General features: G+C 69.9%; 1 protein-coding gene across 1 annotated transcript in view; it reads right to left on the reverse strand.

Moving 5' to 3' along the window:
* Positions 1–7,028: 7,028 nt before the first annotated feature.
* The window catches only part of SDK1 (sidekick cell adhesion molecule 1), a 190,626-nt gene continuing 172,772 nt past the window's right edge, over positions 7,029–24,882 (reverse strand). The window contains exons 35-42 of the mRNA XM_054716758.1: positions 23,531–23,668; positions 22,405–22,566; positions 21,761–21,886; positions 15,326–15,490; positions 14,278–14,415; positions 9,973–10,093; positions 9,549–9,678; positions 7,029–7,785 (exon numbers count right to left, since the gene is read on the reverse strand). Coding sequence (XP_054572733.1) covers positions 7,534–7,785; positions 9,549–9,678; positions 9,973–10,093; positions 14,278–14,415; positions 15,326–15,490; positions 21,761–21,886; positions 22,405–22,566; positions 23,531–23,668 — 1,232 coding nt within the window. The 3' untranslated portion in view covers positions 7,029–7,533. The remainder of the gene's footprint in view (positions 7,786–9,548; positions 9,679–9,972; positions 10,094–14,277; positions 14,416–15,325; positions 15,491–21,760; positions 21,887–22,404; positions 22,567–23,530; positions 23,669–24,882) is intronic.

The raw sequence follows: 24,882 nt of genomic DNA on the forward strand, positions 1-24,882 counted from the left end.
TCGATGCACAAAATCACAACAGGAGCTCGTGGGCGGTCCGTCCTGCGAGCCCAGCGGTTCCCACGCGGCTCAGGCTCTAAGGTGCCGTCTCCGTCTGGTGGGAGCGCGCGTTCTGGGGACCCATCCCAGTGCCTCCCCTACTGCAGACTGCGTTTGCAATGACTCATTTTGCTACAAGAGGCCCCTCGCACGCCCGCCCTCAGGGCCATGCTCCGTCACACTTCCTTGTTTTTAAGTGAAATTTACGAAAGTGAAATGCTCACTGCTCAGTGCTACCAAGTGACTCACAGGCAGCTTCCTGTGTTGGCCCGAGGTTGTGCAGCCCTTCTGCTCACACCCCACTGGCCCCAGGAGTCACATGGCCTCAATGAGCTGAAAGGGAGTCTGGGAGATGTAGTCTCCACCTGGGCGGCCATGTGTCCAGCTGACACTGGGGTTGTGTGTGTGGGGGGGGCGGTGGGGGGGGGGAAGAATTTGGGCAGAACCCCGCCGTCTTCGAGTGACCTCTTAGCGGGTAGTGCTGGAGGGATGGCGGGACAGGTGTTACCGGGCGGGGTTTCTTCTCTCTGCCCCGCCCAGACCCAGGTCCCTGCAGCCCTGCCCTCTGCTCCTGGGAACAAACTCGCTAACTAGACCTCCCCCCCCCCCCCCCCCCGACCTCCGGTTTGCTCAGAGGAACTGGGATCTAAGGTGGCAATGCACCCGCCCAGGGGACGGCTTACGTTGATCTCAATGATCAGGCGGAGCTCTGCCCCCCACCTGCCCCACCCCTGCCCACCTGTCCCCCAGCACACCTGTCCCCCCTCCACCTTATTTAAAATAAAAAAGTCCACCGTGAAGTTGTTTGCTATCATCTGCCTCCTTTTGATCCAAGGCAAGTGCAAACGAAACGTGGAGACGGGAGTCCTCGGGGCCGCCTGCTGTGTCCTCTGCGCCCTCTGTGACCGTTGTGCCCGCTGCGCCCGCTGTGCCCCCTGCGCCCTCTGTGACCGTTGTGCCCGCTGTGCCCTCTGTGCCTGCTGTGCCCGCTGCGCCCTCTGTGACCGTTGTGCCCGCTGTGCCCTCTGTGCCTGCTGTGCCCGCTGCGCCCGCTGCGCCCTCTGCGCCCGCTGTGCCCTCTGTGCCCTCAGTGCCCTCTGTGCACTCTGTGCCCTCTGCGCCCGCTGTGCCCTCTGTGCCCGCTGTGCCCTCTGTGCTCTCTGCGCCTGCTGTGCCCTCAGTGCCCTCAATGCCCGCTGTGCCCTCTGTGCCCGCTGTGCCCTCAGTGCCCACTGTGCCCTCTGCGCCTGCTGTGCCCGCTGCGCCCTCTGTGACCGCTGCGCCCTCTGTGCCCGCTGCACCCGCTGTTCTCTCTGTGCCCGCTGTGCCCTCAGTGCCCTCTGTGCCCTCTGTGCCCGCTGTGCCCTCAGTGCCCTCTGCGCCTGCTGTGCCCGCTGCGCCATCTGTGCCCTCTGCGCCTGCTGTGCCCGCTGCGCCCTCTGTGCCCGCTGTGCCCTCTGTGTCATCTGTGCCCGCTGTGCCCTCTGTGCCCGCTGCGCCATCTGTGCCCGCTGCGCCCTCTGTGCCCGCTGTGCCCTCTGTGCCCGCTGTGCCCTCTGCGCCCTCTGTGCCCGTTGTGCTCTCTGCGCCCTCTGTGCCCGTTGTGCTCTCTGTGCCCCCTGTGCCCGCTGCGCTCTCTGTGCCCCCTGTGCCCGCTGTGCCCGCTGCGCTCTCTGTGCCCTCTGTGCCCGCTGTGCCCTCTGTGCCCGCTGTGCCCTCTGTGCCCGCTGTGCCCTCTGCGCCCTCTGTGCCCGTTGTGCTCTCTGTGCCCCCTGTGCACTCTGAGCCCGCTGCGCTCGCTGTGCTCTCTGTGCCCTCAGTGCCCTCTGTGCCCGCTGTGCCCTCAGTGCCCGCTGTGCCGTCAGTGCCCGCTGTGCCCTCTGCGCCTGCTGTGCCCGCTGCGCCCTCTGTGCCCGCTGTGACCTCTGCGCCTGCTGTGCCCGCTGTGCCCGCTGTGCCTTATGTGCCCGCTGCGCCCTCTGAGCCCGCTGTGCCCTCTGTGCCTGATGTGCCCGCTGTGCCCTCTGTGCCCGCTGTGCCCTCTGCGCCTGCTGTGCCCGCTGTGCTCTCTGTGCCCGCTGTGCCCTCAGTGCCCTCTGTGCCCGCTGTGCCCTCAGTGCCCGCTGTGCCCTCTGCGCCTGCTGTGCCCGCTGCGCCCTCTGTGCCCGCTGTGCCAGCTGTGCCCTCAGTGCCCGCTGTGCCCTCTGCGCCTGCTGTGCCCGCTGCGCCCTCGGTGCCCGCTGCGCCCTCTGCGCCAGCTGCGCTCTCTGTGCCCGCTGCGCCCTCTGTGCTTTCTGCGCCCTCTGTGCCCGCTGCGCTCTCTGTGCCCGCTGCGCCCTCTGAGCCCGCTGCGCTCGCTGTGCTCTGTGCCCGCTGTGCCCTCAGTGCCCTCTGTGCCTGCTGTGCCCACTGTGCCCTCTGTCCCCGCTGTGCCCTCTGTGCCCTCAGTGCCCGCTGTGCCCTCAGTGCCCTCTGTGCCCGCTGCGCTTGCTGCGCCCTCTGTGCCCGCTGTGCCCTCAGTGCCCTCTGTGCCTGCTGTGCCCTTAGTGCCCGCTGTGCCCTCTGTGCCCGCTGCGCCCTCTGTGCTCGCTGTGCCCTCTGCGCCCGCTGTGCCCTCTGTGCCCCCAGTGCCTGCTGCGCCCACTGCGCCCGCTGTGCCCTCTGCACCCTCTGTGCCCTCTGTGCCCTCTGTGCCCGCTGTGCCCGCTGCACCCTCTGCGCCCGCTGTGCCCCCTGCACCCAGGCACAGGTGCTCGGGGGCTCTGGCTGGCGAAGACTTGGGGCAGCCCAGCCTCCGTGCTCCCCGCAGACGCGGCCAGTGGGACAGGAGCGACCAACGACAGGGCAGGCTGTGGTCCTCGTGGCGGGGACGCAGATGGCTGTGGGCAGGGCCGGCCCACCCCCTCTCCGACCCCGTGCGGAGGCCGGGAGGGCCAGCCGGGCCCCTTCAAGGTCAGCCAGAGGTAATGGCGTTGCCATGGAGGCCGCTGCCGGGCACGTCATTTCCACCGTGACTCGCCTTCCTTTTCCAAAAACCACCACGGGCCGGGGCCCACCTCGTAGCCGCCAGCGGGGCGCCAGGAGCCAGGCCCCGGGCCTGGGGTGCGGACACAAACACGGCGAAGGCTGCGCGGCTCACCCCCCTCGGGCCTGGCCGCTCCACGCGTGACAGGACCAACCTGGCCCGAGGCACGGGCGCCACGGAAGGTGGCCAACAACCGCGTTCCATTCTGGTTTCCTGGGCCGGGCGGCGAGGCGGGTCAGCAGCTCGGGACCCTGCGCCGTGGCCTCACCCGGGCACCAGGCCTCCCTCAGGCCTTGGCGGCCACCACGGCCGCGTGCTGAGCCCCGGGGTCACGGCCACCGCCCCGCCCCGCCCGCGCCCTGCGAACCCCGCTGCTCAGGTGCAGCCCTCGCCGACCAGAGGGTGAGGCTGGGGGACGCGGGCAGCTGCTCCGTGCCAGTCACCCCGGGCGGCCCCCGGACTCTGGCCGGGCACAGGCAGGCTGCCCTGCAGACACGGCCCGGCGCCACGGCTCGGAGGGTCAGACAGGTGAGTGAGCGCCCGCTCCCGGGCCGGGCCTCCGCCCTCGCTTCTCCTCCCTGGGGTGTGTGTGTGGGGGGGACCTAACGGCCTCAGTGAGGCAGGTCGGCCTCTTTTCGGGGTAAGTGGTCGCAGCGCAGAGGGCTCCTCGTTAACTTTCCACCAGAGGCAGCCCCGCTATGGAGGCGGCCCCGGCCACGGGGAGCCAGCACTTCCTCCCGTGAACGCGGAGACCGGGTGGCGAGCCGGCCCGGAGCTCCAGGGCCAGAGCCCGGCTGAGTGGGAGGGTACCCCCTTCTCCTTCGTGGGAGGCAGTCGGGGGCGGCGCCCGGGAGGCCGTGGGTGGTGGTTCAGGACCCGGTGCGGCCCCCCCTCCCTGGGCTTGGGCCCCGGCGCTGCCCCGACCGGCCTTCCTCCTGCACCGGCTCCCTCGTCCCGGAGGCCCTCACCGGCCCGCACTCAGCCCTCGGCGCGTTCAGGGGCGTCCAGGTGTGGGGGGCAGGGGGTCAGACTGACGCTTCGTTAGTGAGGGAGACAGAGGTGTCTTACCTCGCCGGCAGCTGCGCCACGGCGTCCGGAGCAGGGGAGTCGCCACCCAGGCCCCGCGCCCCCTCCCGCTCCGCCCGCCACGCTGCCCGGAGCCTCGGGGCTGCGCACGCCGCGGCCTGGGCCCGCGGCTGATGGGGCGGCCCCGGCGCAGCTGAAACGCCGCCCGTGATTCCAGACGCAGCGCCGCTGAGACCACGGCCAGGCTGCCCTCCCGGCGGCCCTGGCCTCGTCGGTCACGTCCATCCCCAGGCCCCCCCTCAGTCCCCTTGGCCCCGAGGCCCCGCAGGCCAGGGGGCGTCTTAGGGGGGAAGGAACCCGCCCCAGCCCTGCCCCCTCGGGGCTGTCAGGGGAGGGCGCCTGGGAGGCCTGCGGGGAAGGAGGGGTGGGTGCCGAGAAGGGTGCTGTCCACTGGGCTCCAGGCTGTGCTCACACGCCGGGCTGCCTGTCCCCGGCGAGCTCAGCCCCCACCCCAGGAGTGGACCTGGGCGCTGGGGGCCGGGGTCAGCCCCGCCCCGTGGAGGGTGGGCCTCGGCAGGAAGGCACAGGCTCCTTCCCCACGGCGCCCTGCCCGTGCCGTGGCCGCAGATGGCGCGTCTGGCAGGTGCCACACGCCTCCTGGTGAGGGGGGCGGGCCTCCCGGGACCTCCAGCCCTGGCTCCCGCCCTGGCTCTGCCCGGGGGATGGGACCCCTGGGCCGGGGGGGGGGGATGGGACCCCTGGGCCGGGGGGGGGATGGGACACCTGGGCTGGGGGATGGGACCCCTGGGCCGGGGGGGGGATGGGACCCCTGGGCCAGGGGGAGGGATGGGACACCTGGGCCGGGGGATGGGACCCCTGGGCCGGGGGGGGGGATGGGACCCTTGGGCCAGGGGGAGGGATGGGACACCTGGGCTGGGGGGGGGGGGGGATGGGACACCTGGGCCGGGGGGGATGGGATACCTGGGCCGGGGGGGGATGGGACACCTGGGCTGGGGGATGGGACACCTGGGCGGGGGGGGGGGATGGGACACCTGGGCCGGGGGATGGGACACCTGGGCGGGGGGGGGGGATGGGACACCTGGGCCGGGGGATGGGACACCTGGGCTGGGAGGGGGGGATGGGACACCTGGGCCGGGGGATGGGACACCTGGGCTGGGGGATGGGACACCTGGGCGGGGGGGGGGGGATGGGACACCTGGGCCGGGGGGGATGGGATACCTGGGCCGGGGGGGGATGGGACACCTGGGCTGGGGGGGGGGGATGGGACACCTGGGCCGGGGGGGATGGGATACCTGGGCCGGGGGGGGATGGGACACCTGGGCTGGGGGATGGGACTCCTGGGCGGGGGGGGGGATGGGACACCTGGGCCGGGGGATGGGACACCTGGGCGGGGGGGGGATGGGACACCTGGGCCGGGGGATGGGACACCTGGGCTGGGAGGGGGGGATGGGACACCTGGGCCGGGGGATGGGACACCTGGGCTGGGGGATGGGACACCTGGGCGGGGGGGGGGGGGGATGGGACACCTGGGCCGGGGGATGGGACATCTGGGCTGGGAGGGGGGGATGGGACACCTGGGCCGGGGGATGGGACACCTGGGCGGGGGGGGGGGATGGGACACCTGGGCCGGGGGATGGGACACCTGGGCTGGGAGGGGGGGATGGGACACCTGGGCTGGGGGGGGCAGATGGGACACCTGGGCTGGGGGGTGGGGGGGATGGGACACCTGGGCTGGGAGGGGCGGATGGGACACCTGGGCTGGGAGGGGCGGATGGGACACCTGGGCCGGGGGGTGGGGATGGGACCCCTGGGCCGGGGGGGGGGGGTTGGGACACCTGGGCTGGGAGGGGGGGATGGGACCCCTGGGTCGGGGGGGGGCAGGGATGGGACACCTGGGTCGGGGGACTGCGCACCTGGCCTGCTGCCTGGGCTGCAGCAGGAATGGGAGGGGCTGATGCCAGCGATGGCGGGCTTAGCTTTCCAGCCCACTTCCTGCTGGTTCCTTGTAGCTAGAAGCCTAACGGGACAATCAGCAACGGGCACAAACGTTCCCAGAAAACGCGTGAGGCCGATAAAGCGGCCTGAGATCAGCGGAAGGGCCGGCAGCCGCACCCGCGGTCCGGAAGCAGCGGAGGGGCGCCGCCAGGAGGCTCGGAGGAAGGACCAGGCCTCGAGCACCGAGGGGCCAGGTGTGCAAGGAGCAACCTGGTGGGGCCTGGCGTGCAGGTAGGGGGCTGGGGTGCACAATCGAGGGGCTGGGGTGCATGGTTGGGGGGCTGGGGTGCACGGTCGGGGGCCTGGCATGGAAGTAGGGGGCTGGGGTGCATGGTCGGGGGCTGGGGTGCACAGTCGGGGGGCTGGGGTGCATGGTCGGGGGGCTGGGTGCATAGTTGGGGGGCTGGTGTGCACGGTCGGGGGCCTGGCATGGAGGTAGGGGGCTGGGGTGCATGGTCGGGGGGCTGGGTGCACAGTCGGGGGGCTGGTGTGCATGCTCAGGGGCTGGGGTGCATGGTCGGGGGCTGGGGTGCATGGTTGGGGGCCTGGCATGGAGGTAGAGGGCTGGGGTGCATGGTCGGGGGCTGGGGTGCACAGTCGGGGGGCTGGTGTGCACAGTCGGGGGCTGGTGTGCATGCTCAGGGGCTGGGGTGCATGGTCGGGGGGCTGGGTGCACAGTCGGGGGCTGGTGTGCATGCTCAGGGGCTGGGGTGCACGGTCGGGGTGGTGTGGGGAGCCGGGTCCATGAGGCGATTCAGGACCCCTTTGCTCAGAGCCACTTGCTTTATTTGGAGGCGCGCTGCTGGCTTCCCCGTGTACAAAGCTAAACAGCGAATGAAAGGCACTGGAGACAGCGGAGACGCATTCACTTCATGTGACATATTTTAAAAAAAGATAAAAAGATTTAAAAATACTCTGGCTGACAACGCACCTCACACACAAGGGCTCTGCCCGGCCTCGGAGAGCCGGCTGCGGTCACTCGGCGGCCGGGCTCGGGGCCCTGCTGTCCGTCCAGGAAGGAGGAAGGAGGGAGCCCGCGCTCCGCCCCGGGGACAGGGTGACCGCGTCGCAGCGGGAGGGCAGCACCCAGCCTCCTGCCCGTCCAGCTGGTTCCTCCACCGGAAACTGCCGGGTGAGCGGGTGGTGGGCAGGGGCCGAGGAGGAGGGCAGGCCGAGGCCGGAGGCCGGCAGGGTCTCCCTTGACCCTCCTCCCCCCACCTCCTGTTGGGGCGCCCGCTGGAGGCTCTGCGGTCCAGGACACGCCTCCTCGGGAAAAGAAAAGAAACAGCCCCGCCTCCTGACACGTCCAGGGACCCGCGTTCACGGCGAGCTGGCCGCGCAGGCCCCTCGGAACAGAAACCGAGCTCAGTCATCGGAGTCGATTCCGAACAAAACGGACTCCGGGTCCCGCGGCGGCCCTGGCGGCGTCACACGAAGGAGGAGAAGCCGGTGAGCGGGGTCCGGGCGCCGGGGGCCGCGGGCGCGAACACGGCGCTCTGGGTGGTGACCACCGTGTGCAGGAGCGGGGCCTCGGCCCCCGCCACCGCCTCGTACCTGTGCGGGGCCGCCCGCCCGCCCGGGGCCTGGCGCTTCCAGGAGTGGTGGTAGGTGGGGTCGCTCAGGTAGTGGTTGACGAAGGAGTGCTGGGGGCGCGCGTCCTCCGACTCCGAGTCGGTGCCCTGGGGGGGGGGGGAGCAGATGTGAGCACGGGGAGGGGAGGCCGCGGGGTGGTCATGGGGATGGTCACCCTGCGTCCCTGCCCTGTGGCCCCGGGCCGCACCCTGACTGACGGGGGCAGACAGTCACGCCTCCCCCGGCCTCGGGCAGTGGACGGGGCAGTGGCAGGTGCTCTGGCAGGACCAGCCCCGTGGCAGTGAGTCCCCCCGTCACGGCGGCCTCTGGGCGAGGCTCGGGGAGCGCCGCCGGCCCTCGGCCTCAGGCCCTGCCCAGGTCCTGGCCCGGCGGACAGTCTGTGACGCCACAGCCTCTGAACAGGAGCACGAAGGCCCGGCCGGAAGTCAGGGCCTCCAGGAAAGGGGCCCAGGCCCCGCCCTCCCTCCCGTCCCTCCCGTCCCGTCAGCTGTGGGTGCAGAAGGTGCTTCCGAGTGGCTGGGAGAGGCGGCCCGGCAGGCCCTCCCGTGGGCCCAGGATTTAGGTGGAAATTATTCTACGAGCAACCATTTACTGAGCAGAGGGACACGGGCACGAGGCTTACGGAGAAGGGCAGGGTCTGAGCCGACCCGTGGCCCCCCTCCTGCCACGGCTCGGGGGACGAGGCAGCGCCCGGGCAGAGGGGCCCAGAAGATGAGGCCTCTCCACGGGCCCCTGACCGAGGGGTGGGCTGGGCCGGGGCAGCGGCTGGCAGTCCCGCCCACCTGCTGGCCTCCATTCTAGGCAGGGGTCCCCCGACGGCCCTGGTTAGGACAGAGGGACCTTGCAGGACACCTGGGCGCTGGGCGCTGGGCGCTGGGCTGCCTCCCCGAGCCCTGGGCTGGGGTGCAGCCGGACCCGTGGATTCGTAAGCAGAACCCGAGCAGAGCACGTGAGACGTGGCCGCCTGCCGTCCCCTCCTGGGAGCTCATTCCGAGCCACACCTTAAGGGCCATGTCACCAGGCCTCGGGCCCAATGAGGCCTGATTCAGGTCACAGTGAGGGTGAGGCTTATTTTAGGATAAATGCAGATTTAGAGGAGGAATGCCGAGAGGGGGGTGGGCCGACACGCCCAGGCAACAGCCTGGTGACCCTTGAGGCCTGGCAGAGCTGACGGGCGCTCCCAGGCGCTGGGTCGGCTGCTCTGCTGGGGAAGTGAGACTGTGGGCGGGAGGGTGGGGGGCTGGGCCTCGCGCCCCCGCTGAGCCTGCAGACCACTCAGCTCTAGGATGAACGCCCCACACGCAGGAGGCCGGGGCCTGGGGGCCCAGCAGGGCACGCTCCCTCGGGGCGAGACCCGGTTGCTGGGGAGGACAGGAGCTCAGGCCCTGCGGACTGAGCCGGGGCCGTGGGAATCCCCTCCGCAGCACAGGGGCAGGAACGGGGCGGGGGGAGGTGAGGGGGAGTCCTGGGGGCGTGAGCCTGGCGCCCCACATCGCAGGCCCAGGCCCAGAGCCACCAGCCCTGTCACCCAGGACACTCGGGTCTGCTCTGGGGACAGCGGGATGAGAACGGGGTGCAGACCTGAGGCCGCTTTGGGCACGTGACCCGTCTGGGTGCCGCCTGGGGCCGGGGACCGTGACCCGTGAGGTCCCATGGGCGCGTGGCCACGCCCTGGGTGGACGCAGGTCTCCGGAGAGGCACCCACCGCCCGGCCCTGGAGGGGCTGGGGTACCCGGGGCCTCGTCTGGCCCGGCGCCCCTCCCCCTTCCCCTTCCCCTCCCCCTTCCCCTTCCCGGCTGTAAACGGCGTTGGTCCCGAGAGGAGGAGGAGACCAGAGCGAGGCACTGACCTCGGACCCCGACGCGCCCTCCGCCTCCTCCGCGAGGTGCACGCTCTCGCTCAGCGCCGCCCCGTTGTACGTGCCGCCCAGGTCCTCGTCCGAGTAGTGCAGGCCGCCGGGGCTGGGCCGGGGCGGGGACCTGCGGGGACCAGGCTGGTGAGGCGCCCTGGGCAAGGATCCCCGCGGCTTCCCCCCCCCCGCCCCCCGTCACCCCCCGTCACCCCCTCCCCCCGTCAGGCTGAGTGGGGGGAATCACGCCGCTGACACTGCGTGGCTTCAGGCGGCACCCCGTGAAGCGGGGTTCCCTCACCCAGGGCTCCGCTGACAGAGGCCCCACACCCCTGGGACCGGCCCTCCTCACACTCAGCCCCTCCCCGCCGGCCCCCGGCTCAGCGCTGCCCGGCCGGCCGGGACCGTGGACGTGCGGTCCTACCTGGTCCCGTTCTTCTTGGAGAAGGTGTTCTTGACACCGAGGTGGCGGCTGTGGAGCTCCAAGGCGGCGAAGCCCCCGTTGTCCAGGGTCACAGACTCCTCCATGTTGGGGACGCTCTTCCCTGCGGCCGGGCCAGGCCCGCGAGTGGGTCTCCGTCAGAGCCCCAGCCCCCAGCCCCCCGAGGGAGGGCTCCGAGCTGAGCCCCCAGCCCCCAGTCCCCCGAGGGAGGCCTCCGAGCTGAGCCCCAGCCCCCAGCCCCCCGAGGGAGGCCTCCGAGCTGAGCCCCAGCCCCCAGCCCCCAGCCCCCCCCAGCCCCCAGCCCCTCCGAGTGAGGGCTCCGTGCAGAGCCCCCAGCCCCCAGCCCCCCAGGCGCCAGACCCCCTATCTCCTGGCATATTGGCCCTTCCTTCAGATCACGGCTCACGGGTCAGGAGACCAGAGAGAATTTTCCAGGCCCCGAAAGAGCAATCCCCTCCCCCAGAGGAGCCCCCAGGTACCCGCCCCCACTGCATGTGTCACACACGCGTGTGCTTGCTTCTCCTTGCCCGCCTCTGCTCCCCTGACCAGACCGTAAGTTCCAGGCAAAACAGACCGCAAACCGCTCGGTGACCCTGTGTTGGGCTCCCGCCACGCCAGCCTTGGGGACAGAGCTGAGCCCAGGCCAGGGCCTCCATGGGCCCGTGCAACTCACCCCCATTTCCAACCTCAGGGTCCCCTCTCAGGGGACCTCGCACCCTCAACATGCCCAATGCTCTGTCTGTGTGGGAGTGAAACGCCAGCAGAACAGAGTGGCACGTGGGAGCCTCCGTGGCTGGTGAGGGGGGGAGGGGCTGGAGAGGGGGATGGGGCTGGAGAGGGGGATGGGGCTGGAGAGGGGGGATGGGGCTGGAGAGGGGGGATGGGGCTGGAGAGGGGGGATGGGACTGGAGAGGGGGGATGGGGCTGGAGAGGGGGGATGGGACTGGAGAGGGGGGATGGGACTGGAGAGGGGGGATGGGACTGGTGAGGGGGGAAGGGGCTGGAGAGGAGGGATGGGGCTGGAAAGGGGGGATGGGGCTGGTGAGGGGGGATGGGGCTGGAGAGAGAGGATGGGGCTGGCGAGTGGAGGAGGGGCTGGAGAGGGGGGAAGGGGCTGGTGAGGGGGAAGGGGCTGGTGAGGGGGATGGGGTTGGAGAGGGGGGATGGGGCTGGAGAGGCGGGATGGGGCTGGTGAGGGGGGATGGGGCTGGGGAGGGGGGGAAGGGGCTGGAGAGGAGGGATGGGGCTGGTGAGGGGGGATGGGGCTGGAGAGAGAGGATGGGGCTGGAGAGAGAGGATGGGGCTGGCGAGTGGAGGAGGGGCTGGAGAGGGGGGAAGGGGCTGGTGAGGGGGAAGGGGCTGGAGAGGGGGATGGGGCTGGAGAGGGGGGATGGGGCTGGAGAGAGAGGATGGGGCTGGCGAGTGGAGGAGGGGCTGGAGAGGGGGGATGGGGCTGGTGAGGGAGAAGGGGCTGGAGAGAGAGGATGGGGCTGGCAAGTGGAGGAGGGGCTGGAGAGGGGGGATGGGGCTGGTGAGGGGGGATGGGGCTGGGGAGGGGGGAAGGGGCTGGAGAGGGGGGATGGGGCTGGAGAGAGAGGATGGGGCTGGCGAGTGGAGGAGGGGCTGGAGAGGGGGGAAGGGGCTGGTGAGGGGGAAGGGGCTGGAGAGGGGGGAAGGGGCTGGTGAGGGGGATGGGGCTGGAGAGGGGGGAAGGGGCTGGTGAGGGGGAAGGGGCTGGAGAGGGGGGAAGGGGCTGGTGAGGGGGATGGGGCTGGAGAGGGGGGAAGGGGCTGGTGAGGGGGATGGGGCTGGAGAGGGAGAAGGGGCTGGGGAGGGGGGATGGGGCTGGAGAGGGGGGAAGGGGCTGGAGAGGGGGGATGGGGCTGGAGAGGGGGGATGGGGCTGGAGAGGGGGATGGGGCTGGAGAGGGGGATGGGGCTGGAGAGGGGGATGGGGCTGGAGAAGGGGATGGGGCTGGAGAGGGGGGATGGGGCTGGAGAGGGGGGATGGGGTTGGAGAGGGGGATGGGGCTGGAGAGGGGGGATGGGGCTGGTGAGGGGGATGGGGCTGGAGAGGGGGGAAGGGGCTGGTGAGGGGGATGGGGCTGGTGAGGGGGGATGGGGCTGGGGAGGGGGGATGGGGCTGGAGAGGGGGCTGGGGCTGGAGAGGGGGGATGGGGCTGGAGAGAGAGGATGGGGCTGGCGAGTGGAGGAGGGGCTGGAGAGGGGGGATGGGGCTGGTGAGGGAGAAGGGGCTGGAGAGAGAGGATGGGGCTGGCAAGTGGAGGAGGGGCTGGAGAGGGGGGATGGGGCTGGTGAGGGGGGATGGGGCTGGGGAGGGGGGAAGGGGCTGGAGAGGGGGGATGGGGCTGGAGAGAGAGGATGGGGCTGGTGAGTGGAGGAGGGGCTGGAGAGGGGGGAAGGGGCTGGTGAGGGGGAAGGGGCTGGAGAGGGGGGAAGGGGCTGGTGAGGGGGATGGGGCTGGAGAGGGGGGAAGGGGCTGGTGAAGGGGAAGGGGCTGGAGAGGGAGAAGGGGCTGGGGAGGGGGGATGGGGCTGGAGAGGGGGGAAAGGGCTGGAGAGGGGGGATGGGGCTGGGGAGGGGGGGAAGGGGCTGGAGAGGGGGGATGGGGCTGGTGAGGGGGGATGGGGCTGGGGAGGGAGAAGGGGCTGGGGAGGGGGGATGGGGCTGGAGAGAGAGGATGGGGCTGGAGAGAGAGGATGGGGCTGGCGAGTAGAGGAGGGGCTGGAGAGGGGGGAAGGGGCTGGTGAGGGGGATGGGGCTGGAGAGAGAGGATGGGGCTGGAGAGGGGGGATGGGGCTGGAGAGGGGGGATGGGGCTGGAGAGAGGGGATGGGGCTGGAGAGGGGGATGGGGCTGTGAGTGGAGGAGGGGCGGGCAGAGCTGTGCCCGGAGGCCAGGCCTGCGTGTCCCCGCAGGGAGGGGACATTGTGGTGGACGAATCTTCTCCCCGAGGCTTCAGTTAGGTTAACCCCGTGGTCGGCAAACTGCGGCTCATGAGCCACATGCGGCTCTTTGGCCCCTTGAGTGTGGCTCTTCCACAAAATACCACGGCCTGGGCGAGTCTATTTTGAAGAAGTGGCGTTAGAAGAAGTTTAAGTTTAAAAAATGTGGCTCTCAAAAGAAATGTCAATCGTTGTGCTGTTGACATTTGGCTCTGTGGACGGATCAGTTTGCCGACCGCTGGGGTAAGTGACTAGCCCAGGGTGAGCGGGGGCAGGGCTGCGGCAGCGCTGGCTTTCAGTCCCGCTTTCTGGGCGGGAGAGAGGGAAGCGGAGCCGTCCCTGCCCAGGGCCCCGTGGACGGGACGGCGTTCCTACAGCAGCTCCCGCGGCGAGCCTGACAGGAGCCCCGCTAGAGGCGAGGCCACAGAGAACAGCAGCCCTTTCCCGGGCGGAGGGCCGCGTGCTAAGGGCACTGGAGCGGCCGTGAGGGAGGGAGGTGCTCTGGGCGCCATTCACCCTTCCGCAGGGCCAGGGCCGTGCTGCTGGGGGGACCGCGAGGCCCCTCCCGCGCAGAGGGCTGAGGCGGCTCCTCTGGGGGACAGCCCTGTGGGTCCCCTCTCCTGGGGACAGGCGAGCTGACGGGGGAGCCCACGGGATGGCGCGGGGCTCGGGCAGGTCCTGTCGGGGCCTGGAGACCCCGGAGCACTGGGCCCAGCTGGAGGGGGGGCGGCTTGGAGCTCAGCGCTCTGGTCACGTGAGGAGGGGCCCGCGGGCAGCGGTGAGAACCTGCGTGGAGGACAATGAACAGCGCCAAGTGTGCCAGGCTCAGGCGCCAGTGCACAGCGCCATGGCACCGGCGGCTCCTGCCTCCCTGCCGGGGCCACATGTCCCGGCTCCGGCCCCGCTGTGCCTCCCGTCCATGGAGCCGCACGGAGGGTGCGCTCCCGTGGCGGCCTCGCCCAGGCCCAGTCCTTCTCTAACAACGGCGACTCCTCTAGCTGCAAACCCCTGCCGGCACCCACCGCGCCAGGCACCGAGCCCGTGGCTCCGGCTGGGCCGAGGGCGGAGGGAGCCGGCCTGTCCTCAGACTCAGACCTGCTGCTGCGAGCGAGCCGTGGGCAGATGGGCACAGGGGACTCAGAGGCCCAAGGTCCCGATGGCGCATCCGCACACACGGCTACTCGGAGGGCAGGCCTGGCCTCCAGAACAGGCCTGCTGGTCTGTCCCCGCCGCGGCAGGGCGGGCAGGGGACACGGCACAGCCTCGCCCAGCTCTCCTGGGGGCCGGGGTGGGGGTGGGGGTGAGCGGGGTGGGGGCGCCCACCTGTGCCGCAGCTCCGGTGCCCCCGGCTCTGCCCGCGCAGCACCAGGGCGAGGGCCACCAGCAGCAGGATGAGCAGGCTGGACAGCGCCATCACCAGCAGGAACCACCACTCCTCGTAGAACGGGGTGTCCGCTTGCGCTGCGGGCAGACGGGCACGTGTGAGCTCGGCAGAAGCCTCGGCCTCGCCCAGGACCCGTGGGTCAGGATGTGGCCGGGCCCGGGACCGGCTCGGGCCCCCCTCCCCCGCCAGCCGTGCTCTCCCAGACCCGTCCTGACCTCGGGGTCCAGTCTGCCCCCTGGTGTCGGGGTTCGGGGAAGAAGGAGCCACGTGGCCGGAGGCCCCTCTCCAAGTGTCGGCCCCTCGGTCCCTCCGATTCCCGCCTCCCTGGCACCCGCCTCCACCTGGGCCCCGGCAGCCCCTGCCCGCCCGGCCAACGCAACTCAAGTCCAAGCTTCACATGGCCGCCAGAGAGAGCTTCTCAGGGCAGCCAGGGGTCCCCCTAAAAGCCTGTGGGGACAGACGGAGCCCAGCGGGCCCCGAGCTGACCGCTCACAGCCGGCGGGGGCACCCACACCTGCCTGGAAGGGCCGGGTGCAGGCACCGCGGGCGGAGGGGCTCCCTGGGTACCTGCTGGCCTCCCCCGCCCCCCTGCTGGGTTGTATCTTATTTATTTAGTTCACGTCTGCAAAGCCGAACGGAGCAACAGCCCCTTCCAGATGTTTTCTCAGAAACGACTGGAGAGGCTCAGGGACACGGTGCTTGGGGCGGGGGGCATCTCCCGTGGATCCTGCTATAAACCCTGAGGGGCGGAGGCGGTGTCTGGAAGGTGCCGGAGGCCCGGGCTCCTCCGTGTGCCCTGCAGGGAGCTGTGGGTGCTCAGCTGCCACCCCGGGAGCCCTGAGCTCTGACCTCACCCAGAGCGGCCCCTGCTCCCGGGGCACAGGCCACGCTGGGGCAGTGAGGACGCGGGGCCACCCCCCCTCCTGCGGGGGCGCCTGCACACCCAGGGCCTCCCTCCCCGACCAGCGCGCCGTCCGGGGCACCTACCTGACACGGCCGCGGACGGGCTGCTGGGCTCCCCGTAGCCCACCGGGTTCACGGCCAGCACCCGGAACTCGTAGGTCACGCCCGGCCGGAGCCTGCCCAGGCCGACGCTGTAGGACGTGGCGCTGTGGGGGAGGCCCTTCACGAACGTGTCCCACAGGCCTTCATCTGCAAGACCGCGCCGGGGCACCGGGCAGCGCCGGGGGCGGGAGAGCGGCTCAGCCCTGCTGCCCCGCCAGCTCCCAGGCCCGCCCCGGGGCGCGCGCTCTGAGGTCCGGGCGGGGTGAGGTGCCCGGGGTTGGGGTGCTCAGCGGAGACCGCTAAGGCTGCAAGTGGGAGGCGGCACTCCCTGAGCGTCCTCGGGGCTCTGACCGTCCCCGCGCCGCTGGGTCTCATCTCTGGTTTAGCATCGCGGGCTCAGCACGCCCCGGGTGCCTGCTGGCGCTCACCCCCGCCCCCCCGCCCCCCAGGGCGCCCCGGGTGCCTGCCGGCGCTCACCCCCCCCCCCCCGCCCCCCACGGCGCCCCGGGTGCCTGCCGGCGCTCACCCCCCGCCCCCCCCCCCCCCACGGCGCCCCGGGTGCCTGCCAGCGCTCACCCCCCGCCCCCCCCGCCCCCCAGGGCGCCCCGGGTGCCTGCCGGCGCTCACCCCCCGCCCCCCGCCCCCCACGGCGCCCCGCCCCGCTTCCGCTGGTCACTGCCGTGCTGCGCGGCCCAGCTGCTCCCTAACGGGAAGTGGTGACCGAGGCACACACTTTACACGCCAGCTCCACATCGACTGCGCTGGCTTGTGCTATGAGGGCAGCCCCGGGCAGGGGGTAGGGGCAGGGGGCAGGGGGCAGGGCAGCCCCGGGCAGGGGGCAGGGGCAGGGGGCAGGGGGCAGGGCAGCGGGACCGAGGAGTGTGACCGGGACACCTGCCCTGGGGCCGGTAGAGGCGGCTCAGTGGGAGCATGAGGTCCTGTTTGGGCTCCCAGGAGCCGCGGGGGATGTGGATGCGAACCAGCCTCCTTGGCCTCGGGGCAGGTGTGGGCCGGGGTAGCCCCAAGCGAACAGAGGGCAGGGCGGTGGACGCGGGGTGCACCGGGCTCAGCACCCACAGGCCCCTCGAGGCTCAGGTCACAGGGCGGTGGGGGGGCGGTCAGAGGGACAGCGCTGTCGGGGGAGGGCGGCCATGGCTGTTTCTAGACTTGATTGTACTCGGTTCTCGCCAAGCTCCCGTCACCCCTAAGAAGGTAACGATGGCCCCCCGCCTAAGCCTTCCTCTCCCACAGAACACGGAGGTTTGCACGTGGACCCGTGCCGTGTGTGACTTACATGCGGGGTTTTGTGTGACAGCGGCCGGGGAATGAGGGCGCTGCCCCTCCATCCCTCCCCAGGTCACCCCTGGTCCCTCTGTCCCGCCCCAGTCCACCCGTGGGAGCCACTGGCCGCTCCCTCCTTCACTCCTTCCCTCCCTCCCTCCCTCCTCTCCCCACCCCTTCCTCCCAGGCGCCTCTGTGCCCCCAGCCTGGAGGCCTGCACAGCACCCGGGCCTGCTCAGCAAGCGAGGCCCAGCACATTCCACTCAGCGCTCGCTAGACCAATCCCAGTTCCCAGTTCCCGCTGTCGGTGTAGAGTGAGCCCTGCCGCTCCCTCTAAGAGAGGCGACCTAATGCTGTTACAGAAACGAAAGAGAAACCCGACGTGGAAACCGGTTTGGCTCAGTGGATAGAGCATCGACCTGCGGACTGAAAGGTCCCAGGTTCGATTCCGGTCAAGGGCATGTACCTTGGTTGCGGGCACATCTGTGGGGGGTGTGCAGGAGGCAGCTGATCGATGTTTCTCTCATCGATGTTTCTGACTCTCTATCTCTCTCCCTTCCTCTCTGTAAAAAATCAATAAAATATGTTAAAAAAAAAGAAACCAAAGAGAAACCCCGACCCGGAAACTGGCTGTTGCTGCAGCGCGGGTGTGAGGGCCGCAGAGGGTGCGTACCCCGAGGCCCGGTGCCGGTGGCGTTGCTGCCGGGCGCTCCCCGCGGCCGGTCCCCCCTGTGCCGTCACCTGAAGCCACGCTTTAGTTTAAGCTCCGCCAGAGCTCTCGGGATGGTGTGCATTTTTCATGAAAACATTTTAAAATATTGATACAGCATCTCAGCCCAGAGCGAGGCAGTTAGCAATCCACTTAGGGTGAAAAATGTTGGGGGCGGGAGTCATTCCAAGAGATTTCCTTAAATTAACGGAAGAAAACGCTCACATTTTATCCTGCTTAATTCTTCCTTCCGGAATGCGCATCCTCAGCACTTTGGGCCTCATTTATCTCACCGGGCACCGGCCCCACGGACTGCACGTCGCTGTTGCGCGTGGGAGAGGCTGGGCGTGGGGGAGCCGGGGCGGGGGGCTGCAGTCTAATCAGCAACGGGAGCCACGTGCAAACCAGGGGCTACGCCGCGGAGCTGCCGCCGTCACGGGATCGGGGCCCCAACAACCCTGAGCCTGCCCGCACGAGTCTGACTTCACGGACAGTCACACCGTCCCCGCGCTGCAGGAGACCGCCGTCCGGGCCTCACGGTTCTGGTTCCACCGACTCACCCGCCCCCAGTGCCTGTGAGCCCGGCCTGCAACCGGGAGCCTGTGAGCTGCTGGTTTCTCACAGCCATTCATCCGCGTCCACGGTCAGGCGGTCAGACACGCCACTGAGGCCACGGCCGTCACCCCCAGCACCCCTTCACCGCGGCCTGGCTCACGGCAGGAGGCCACGTGAAGGCCGTCTGTGCAGAGGCTGCCTGTGATGGAGACCCTCCCCCCCAGAGAGTGATGTGAACCTCCGGCTGTCAACGGTGGTTCTGAGGGGCCGGAGTGGGCGAGGCCAGATGTGGGCGAGGCCGGAATGGGTGAGGTTGGAATGGGTGAGGCCGGAGGTGGGCGAGGCCAGATTTGGGCGAGGCTGGAGTGGGTGAGGTTGGAGGTGGGTGAGGCCGGAGTGGGTGAGGCTGGAGTGGGTGAGGCCGGAGGTGGGCGAAGCCAGATGTGAGCGAGGCCAGATGTGGGCGAGGCCGGAGTGGGTGAGGTTGGAGTGGGTGAGGCCAGATTTGGGCGAGGCTGGAGTGGGTGAGGTTGGAGGTGGGTGAGGCCGGAGTGGGTGAGGCTGGAGTGGGTGAGGCCGGAGTGGGTGAGGTTGGAGTGGGTGAGGTTGGAGTGGGTGAGGCTGGAGTGGGTGAGGCCGGAGGTGGGTGAGGCCAGATGTGGGCGAGGCCAGATTTGGGCGAGGCCGGAGTGGGTGAGGTTGGAGTGGGTGAGGTTGGAGTGGGCGAGGCCGGAGTGGGTGAGGCCGGAGTGGGTGAGGTTGGAGGTGGGCGAGGCCGGAGGTGGGCGAGGCCGGAGTGGGTGAGGTTGGAGGTGGGCGAGGCCGGAGTGGGTGAGGTTGGAGGTGGGTGAGGCCGGAGTGGGTGAGGCCGGAGGTGGGCGAGGCTGGAGTGGGCGAGGCCGGAGGTGGGCGAGGCCGGAGTGGGTGAGGTTGGAGGTGGGCGAGGCCGGAGTGGGTGAGGCCGGAGGTGGGCGAGGCCGGAGTGGGTGAGGTTGGAGGTGGGCGAGGCCGGAGTGGGTGAGGCTGGAGTGGGCGAGGCCAGATGTGGGTGAGGCCGGAGTGGGTGAGGTTGGAGTGGGTGAGGCCGGAGGTGGGCGAGGCCGGAGTGGGTGAGGTTGGAGGTGGGCGAGGCCGGAGTGGGTGAGGCCGGAGTGGGTGAGGTTGGAGGTGGGCGAGGCCGGAGTGGGTGAGGTTGGAGGTGGGCGAGGCCGGAGTGGGCGAGGCCGGAGTGGGTGAGGTTGGAGTGGGTGAGGCCGGAGTGGGTGAGGCAGGAGGTGGGCGAGGCCGGAGTGAGGCAGAGAGCCCTCTTGCTGAACCTGCTGACCCAGGAACTCCTGTGGATTTTATACCTTCGGAAAAAATACTGACTTTCTTCTTTGCTCAGTTGAAAAGTCCCAGAATGAAGGAAGTGAGTGGGAGGGGTGTGAGGGGCTCCCAGGAGGGTCCCAGTGGGCGAGGCCCGCTCCCCCCCCCCCAGCTCCGCTGGCACCTCGTTGTGAGGCGGCGTCTGCCTGTGCCGGGCCGGCCCGGGACCCAGGGCCGCTCGGAGGAAACAGTTTACGGTGCTGTCAGGGCCGCTGGCGGTTGTGTGACCGGGTAGACGGCTTTCTGCGGCCACGGCAGACGCCTGGGGCGGCGCATGGAAACAGTCGTGCCCATGCCGGCTGTGTGGCTTCCAGCACCTTCCGGGGAGGGGGCCACGCACAGCCAGGGGGCGCGTCTGTGCCCGGCACTGATCCCGTGGCTGCCGTCCCCCGTGGCTGCCTCTGGCAGCAGCGGCTGCGCAGGAGGACGTGCCGGGCTCACAGCGCGGCCATCGCCGCTGCCCAACCGCCGGCCGCCCGCTCCGCCCAGCCACCACGCCGAGGAGCTCCTGGCACAGACAGAGAGTTACGGGGGGCGGGTGGTGGAGGGGGAGATGTCAGGCGAGCAGCCGGGGCCCTGGCACCACCTGGCAGTGTCTTGGTCTCCTGGCACCCAGCGGCGAGGGTGCGGGGACCCGAGCATGGCTGGGTCCCATAAAAATGCCCTCTCCTGATGAAACAGCCCACACCCCAAACAAGCCCCCCCCGAAGCTGCTGCCCGCCGGGGCGCAGCCTGTGCAGTCGGAGGGGTGTGAGGGCGGCTCATGTTCTGTGGAACCAGCCGGAATAGGTGGCAGCTGAGGCCCACGAGCTGTTCACATATTGACAACCCACCAGGCATTTCCTTCGCGGCTGCCGCTGGGCGTCCAGCAGGACGGCGCCTTCTCGCCTTCCTTCCTTCCTTCCTTCCTTCCTTCCTTCCTTTCTTCCTCTCTCCTCCCTCCCTCCCTCTTTCTTCCTTCCCTCTCTTCCTTCCTTCCTTCCTTCCTTCCTTCCTTCCTTCCTTCCTTCCTTCCTTCTCTCCTTCCTTCCCTCCCTCCCTCCTTCCTTCTCTCCTTCCTTCTCTCCCTCCTTCCTTCCTTCTCTCCTTCCTTCTCGCCTTCATGGCAGGTGCCGTGGCTGCTGGCGCTCCGGGAGGGAAGCCGCTCCCACCGGCTGGAGAGCGTCGAGGAAAAGCAACCTCCATCCGCTGACGGCGGCGTCTCCGGGCGGCTCTCCTTCCTCTCAGCCCCCGGGTCCGTGTCCACGCTCCGACACCGGCTCCCCCACGACCTCAAAGGCTCCAGCCTGCCGGCCTCCAGGCGGGGGCACGGGGCTCGGGGTTCGGTGAAGCCGGGCGCAGCCCCACAGCCCCACGCGCAGCCCCAGAGCCCCACGCGCAGCCCCACACACAGCCCCACGCGCAGCCCCACGGCCCCACACACAGCCCCACAGCCCCACGCGCAGCCCCACGGCCCCACACACAGCCCCACAGCTCCACGCGCAGCCCCAGAGCCCCACGCGCAGCCCCACGGCTCCACGCGCAGCCCCACGGCTCCATGCACACGCACGCTGGCCATCGGCACCCGCTCCCTCCTGAGGCGGCGGGTGAGCGTGTGGACCGAGGACAATGCAGTGGCTCTGAGGCTGCCCGGGAACCGAGGCCACCCCTTCCCGGAAAGTGCCGCATGTTCTCCGGGGTCAGCACGCCCAGCCCGCATCGTGTGTGCCTGGTGACGGCGCGGACGCTGCAGGTGGGTCCCGATGGGAAAGTGCTTGTGTCAAGGATACATCTGTGCCCCAACTGGACCCTCCAGGGGAGGAGTGTGTGCGTGTGCATGTGTGTGCGTGTGCATGTGTGTGTATTACTTTTAGGTGAAGCTTTTTATTTCGAGGTCATTGTGGATTCCGTGTAGTTGTGGAAATAAAACAGAGACCCATGTGTCCTTTCTCCAGGGTCCCCTGAAGGTGACAGTGTGCAAACTACAGGATGTTGCAACCAGACATGGGCGGCAGCACAGCTGGACCTGACACAGTCGGCTCTCACACAGCCGGACCTGACACAGCTGGACCTGACACAGCCGGACCTGACACAGTCGGACCTCACACAGCCGGACCTGACATAGTCGGCTCTCACACAGCCGGACCTGACACAGCCGGACCTGACACAGCCGGACCCGACACAGTCGGCTCTCACACAGTCGGATCTGTGCTCTCCCCCCGGGAAGCCGCTCTCAGAACCGCAAGGCCCAGGACCCGGCGGGCTCAGTGCTGAGAGAAACCGTCTCTGTGTCCGGGTGCCGTGCACACTGTAATGACTCCGTCACCCGGCAGGTGCGAGGCGGAGAAGACACAGGGATGCTGCCCGGGAGGCTCACCGCACAGGACAGCGTGGCCATCCTGTCAACGCCGGCGCCCTCTCCGCCCGGCTCCTGAGGGCACCGCTGAGCGGAGGGCCGGGCTGAGACAGGTCCTGAGACACTCGGCGGGGACACCTGGCTGGCGCCCGGGGCCCGCCTGCACCCTTACCTGAGGGCCTGGCCTCGATGACGTAGCCCGTGGTGGGCGCCCCGCCGGCACGGCCCTCCGTCCACCACAGGGTCAGTTCGGAGGTGGACTTGGTGACCGAGACGTCTCTCGGGGGCCCCGGGGAGCCTGTGGGTAGAGCAGTAGAGGGGAGACATGGGCCCTGGGGGTTTCTAGCACCGGGGGGAGTGGGGGTGGGAGTGGGGGGGGAGGAGGGGTGCTGTGCTGGGTCTCTGCCCCCAGGCAGGCCTGGCCTGGTCAGGGACCCGGCCTCACGGCTGAGGAAGAGATGACCCTCGCCCAGCGCCGTGCCACGCTCAGTGTGACCTGCCTCGCCGCCGCCCGCGGCCTCGGGAATTTCAGCAAAGCCCAACAGTTCCCGTGGGAAGCTGCGGGGCTGGCCTCAGGACGAGTGGAAACTAACATTTTCTTAAGCATCTTACTCAAAAGTCAACGTCACTCATTTCCCCTCGGTTTTCCCAGAAAACAAATCAAGGCTTTACGGCACCGGAGACGCTGCCCGCGTGCACTGACGAGCCGCCCGCGAGGGCAGCACCTGCTCGGAGACACCCACGTGCCCGCTGGGCCCAAGTTCGCGCCGTGCTGCTGGGTGACAAGTCTGTGCCGAGACGCAGGCGCCCACTCACCTGCGGCCGGCCCGGCCGTGACGTTGGCTTGCAGCTCGGGCCCGTAGGCGATGGTCCGCGCCTGGACGCGGAAGAAGTAGGTCACGCCCTTGGTGAGGTCCCGCACCTTCAGCCAGCGCTGCCCGTTGCCCTGGACGTCCACCGTCACCACCTTGCTCACCCCTGGAGCGCGAGGACCGACAAGGCGGGTGAGAGAGGTGCAGGGAGGAGGCGGGTGCTACCAGCCACTGGCAGCCAGAGAGGTGTCCTTAGAGCTCGAGTTTGCCAAGTGGGTGCGGACAGAGGGAGCCCCAAACCCACGGAGGAGGGGGAGGCGCCACGGCCTCGCTGTTCACACCGGCCAGCGGGCCTGCGGGCGGCCACGCCCGGCCCCAGGTCAGGCTCCTGGGACGCTGAGGCGGCTCCCTTCCCACGGGGCTCGGCTGTGCCACGCCCGCGTCCCCAGCACAGGCCTGAGCTTCCTGAGTCACGGGGGAGGGGAGCGTGGGTCTCCGGCCTCAGGCGACTCGTGACACCCTCCCCCGTGGAAGCGAGATGAAGAAATGTGGTCCCCGCCACGACCGACGCCTCGGCCCAGAGAACGTGGCCTCAGGGACAGTGTCCCTCCTGAACGTGGACCCGGAGCCAGAGCGCACTCCCAGTGACGAGAGCATGACGGCCGGGGGGCCGGTGAGTCCCCGAAGGACTCTGCTGCGGAGACTTAGGAGGGGGTAGCGCTTAGAGGAGGGCGTCGGCTGGAGGTCACACAAACGCAGCGTTTTCCAGAGAGAAAAGGAGGGTCTTTGGTTTGAAAACGATGCATTTGACAAACAGTCTCACGAGCTCTTGGCTGTGGTTTCGCTGAGCTCTGGGCGAACGTCTACCCGCGTCTCCGTTGCATTCTGAGCCGTGGGGGTCATGGACTCGCGCAGAAGAGCTATCCCGGTCCGCTGTCCACCCCGCACCCTCGGCAGGACCACGGCTCTAACCCCACGGCCTGAGCACAGACGGGATCCCCGTGGCGGGGACCGTCCTTCTGTCGCCGGCCCCGCAGGTCTGTGACCTACCCTCTGTGTTCACCGCCACCCCCTCCGCAGACGGGTGCTGTGCCCCTGTGGGCGCCCTCCGCGCTGCCCCCGGGCCGTACCTTGCACGGGCGCCAAGGGCTCGTAGACGACGCGGTAGCCCTGCAGGATGCCGTTGGCGGCCGCCGGCTCGCCCCAGGACACGTTCAGCGACGTGGAGCTGACTTCCGAGAAGGCCAAGAAGCTGGGGCTGCTGGGCGCTGGGGTCAGAACAGAAGGGACGTTGTGGGTCAAACGTGTGATGAGAAGCCATTTCTAACTCAGCACAGGTCTGACTGGCCTGCGAGGGTGAGGGCGGGTACTGACTGTGCCCTCTGAGCTCCCCGGGGGGTGGGGGGCGGGTATCAGAACCAGCCGAGGGGAGGGAGAAATGCTGGGGCCTCAGGGCATGATGGCGCAGCCTCACAATGCACACGGAACAGGAGGTGCAGGTCTACCTCCCAGCCACTGCCAGGGCTCCGAGGCCCGGCTCCGTCCTGCTCTGGGCTGGGGGGGGGGAGGAGAGAGGGGATGAGACTCTGTGCCGGCTGGGCCTGCCGCCTCTCTCCACCCGTCTCATCTGAAATCCCGGTGGTGCCTGGTGGGGAGGGAGGCAGAGCCGGCGGACACACGGCGGACCAGCGGCCAGGGGTGTGGCCACCTCTCACGCCCCTCCTGCCCGCGCTCCATGGGAAAGTGGGGGTGGGTGCTGGTGCCCAGCGTGGCCCCTCCCTGCTGGCCTGGGGCACCGACCCTCGTGCGCTCCCCTTGGGGCTCAGGAACCTTCTTGCCTGGGAGGGCCGCAGTGCCCGGGTGAGGCCCCTGTCCCCCTCCCCCCAGCTCCGCCTCCGCACACGCCTGTCTCAGCGGCTGTCCGTGCGGCTGGCCACGTCCCCCGGAAGCTAAACCCACTGGGTGGCAGGGAGCCCTGAGTGAGGCCCCTAATCTCACTCCCCCCTGGACTCCGGGATCCAAAGAGCCTCTTAGCGCCCCCGGGCCCTGGGGCAGGCTGCCGCTCCCTCGGTGACCTGACCCGCGTCATGTCCAGGTGCCAGGAAATGAGAAGCCCCGGGCGAGTGGGCGGCACTCAGAGCCCACACTGTGCCCTGCGGGTGCCGGGGGCTCAGCCCCTCACGCTCCTGGGCCCAGCCGGGGCGTGTGCCTGAGACAGCTGGCGAGCTGCTCCCGGGGGGAGGGGGGGGGGGGAGGGTCTGTGGCTCCCACACCCAGGGGAGTGCCCGACACGCTGGCCTGGGCGCCGCCCTCAGGAGCGCACTCCCAGTGACGAGAGCATGCCAGCCGGGGGCCGGTGAGTCCCCGAAGGACCTGGCCGTGCCCAGGTGACCCTGGAGGGGCACGCGGCTCACAGCTGGCTAATGGCTATGGGGCCCCCCTGCTGAGCGGCCGACCGGGCCCTGGGGCAGCCACGGAGCCG

The sequence above is a fragment of the Eptesicus fuscus genome, chromosome 6, assembly GCF_027574615.1.
Source record: "Eptesicus fuscus isolate TK198812 chromosome 6, DD_ASM_mEF_20220401, whole genome shotgun sequence".
Lineage (NCBI taxonomy): Eukaryota > Metazoa > Chordata > Mammalia > Chiroptera > Vespertilionidae > Eptesicus > Eptesicus fuscus.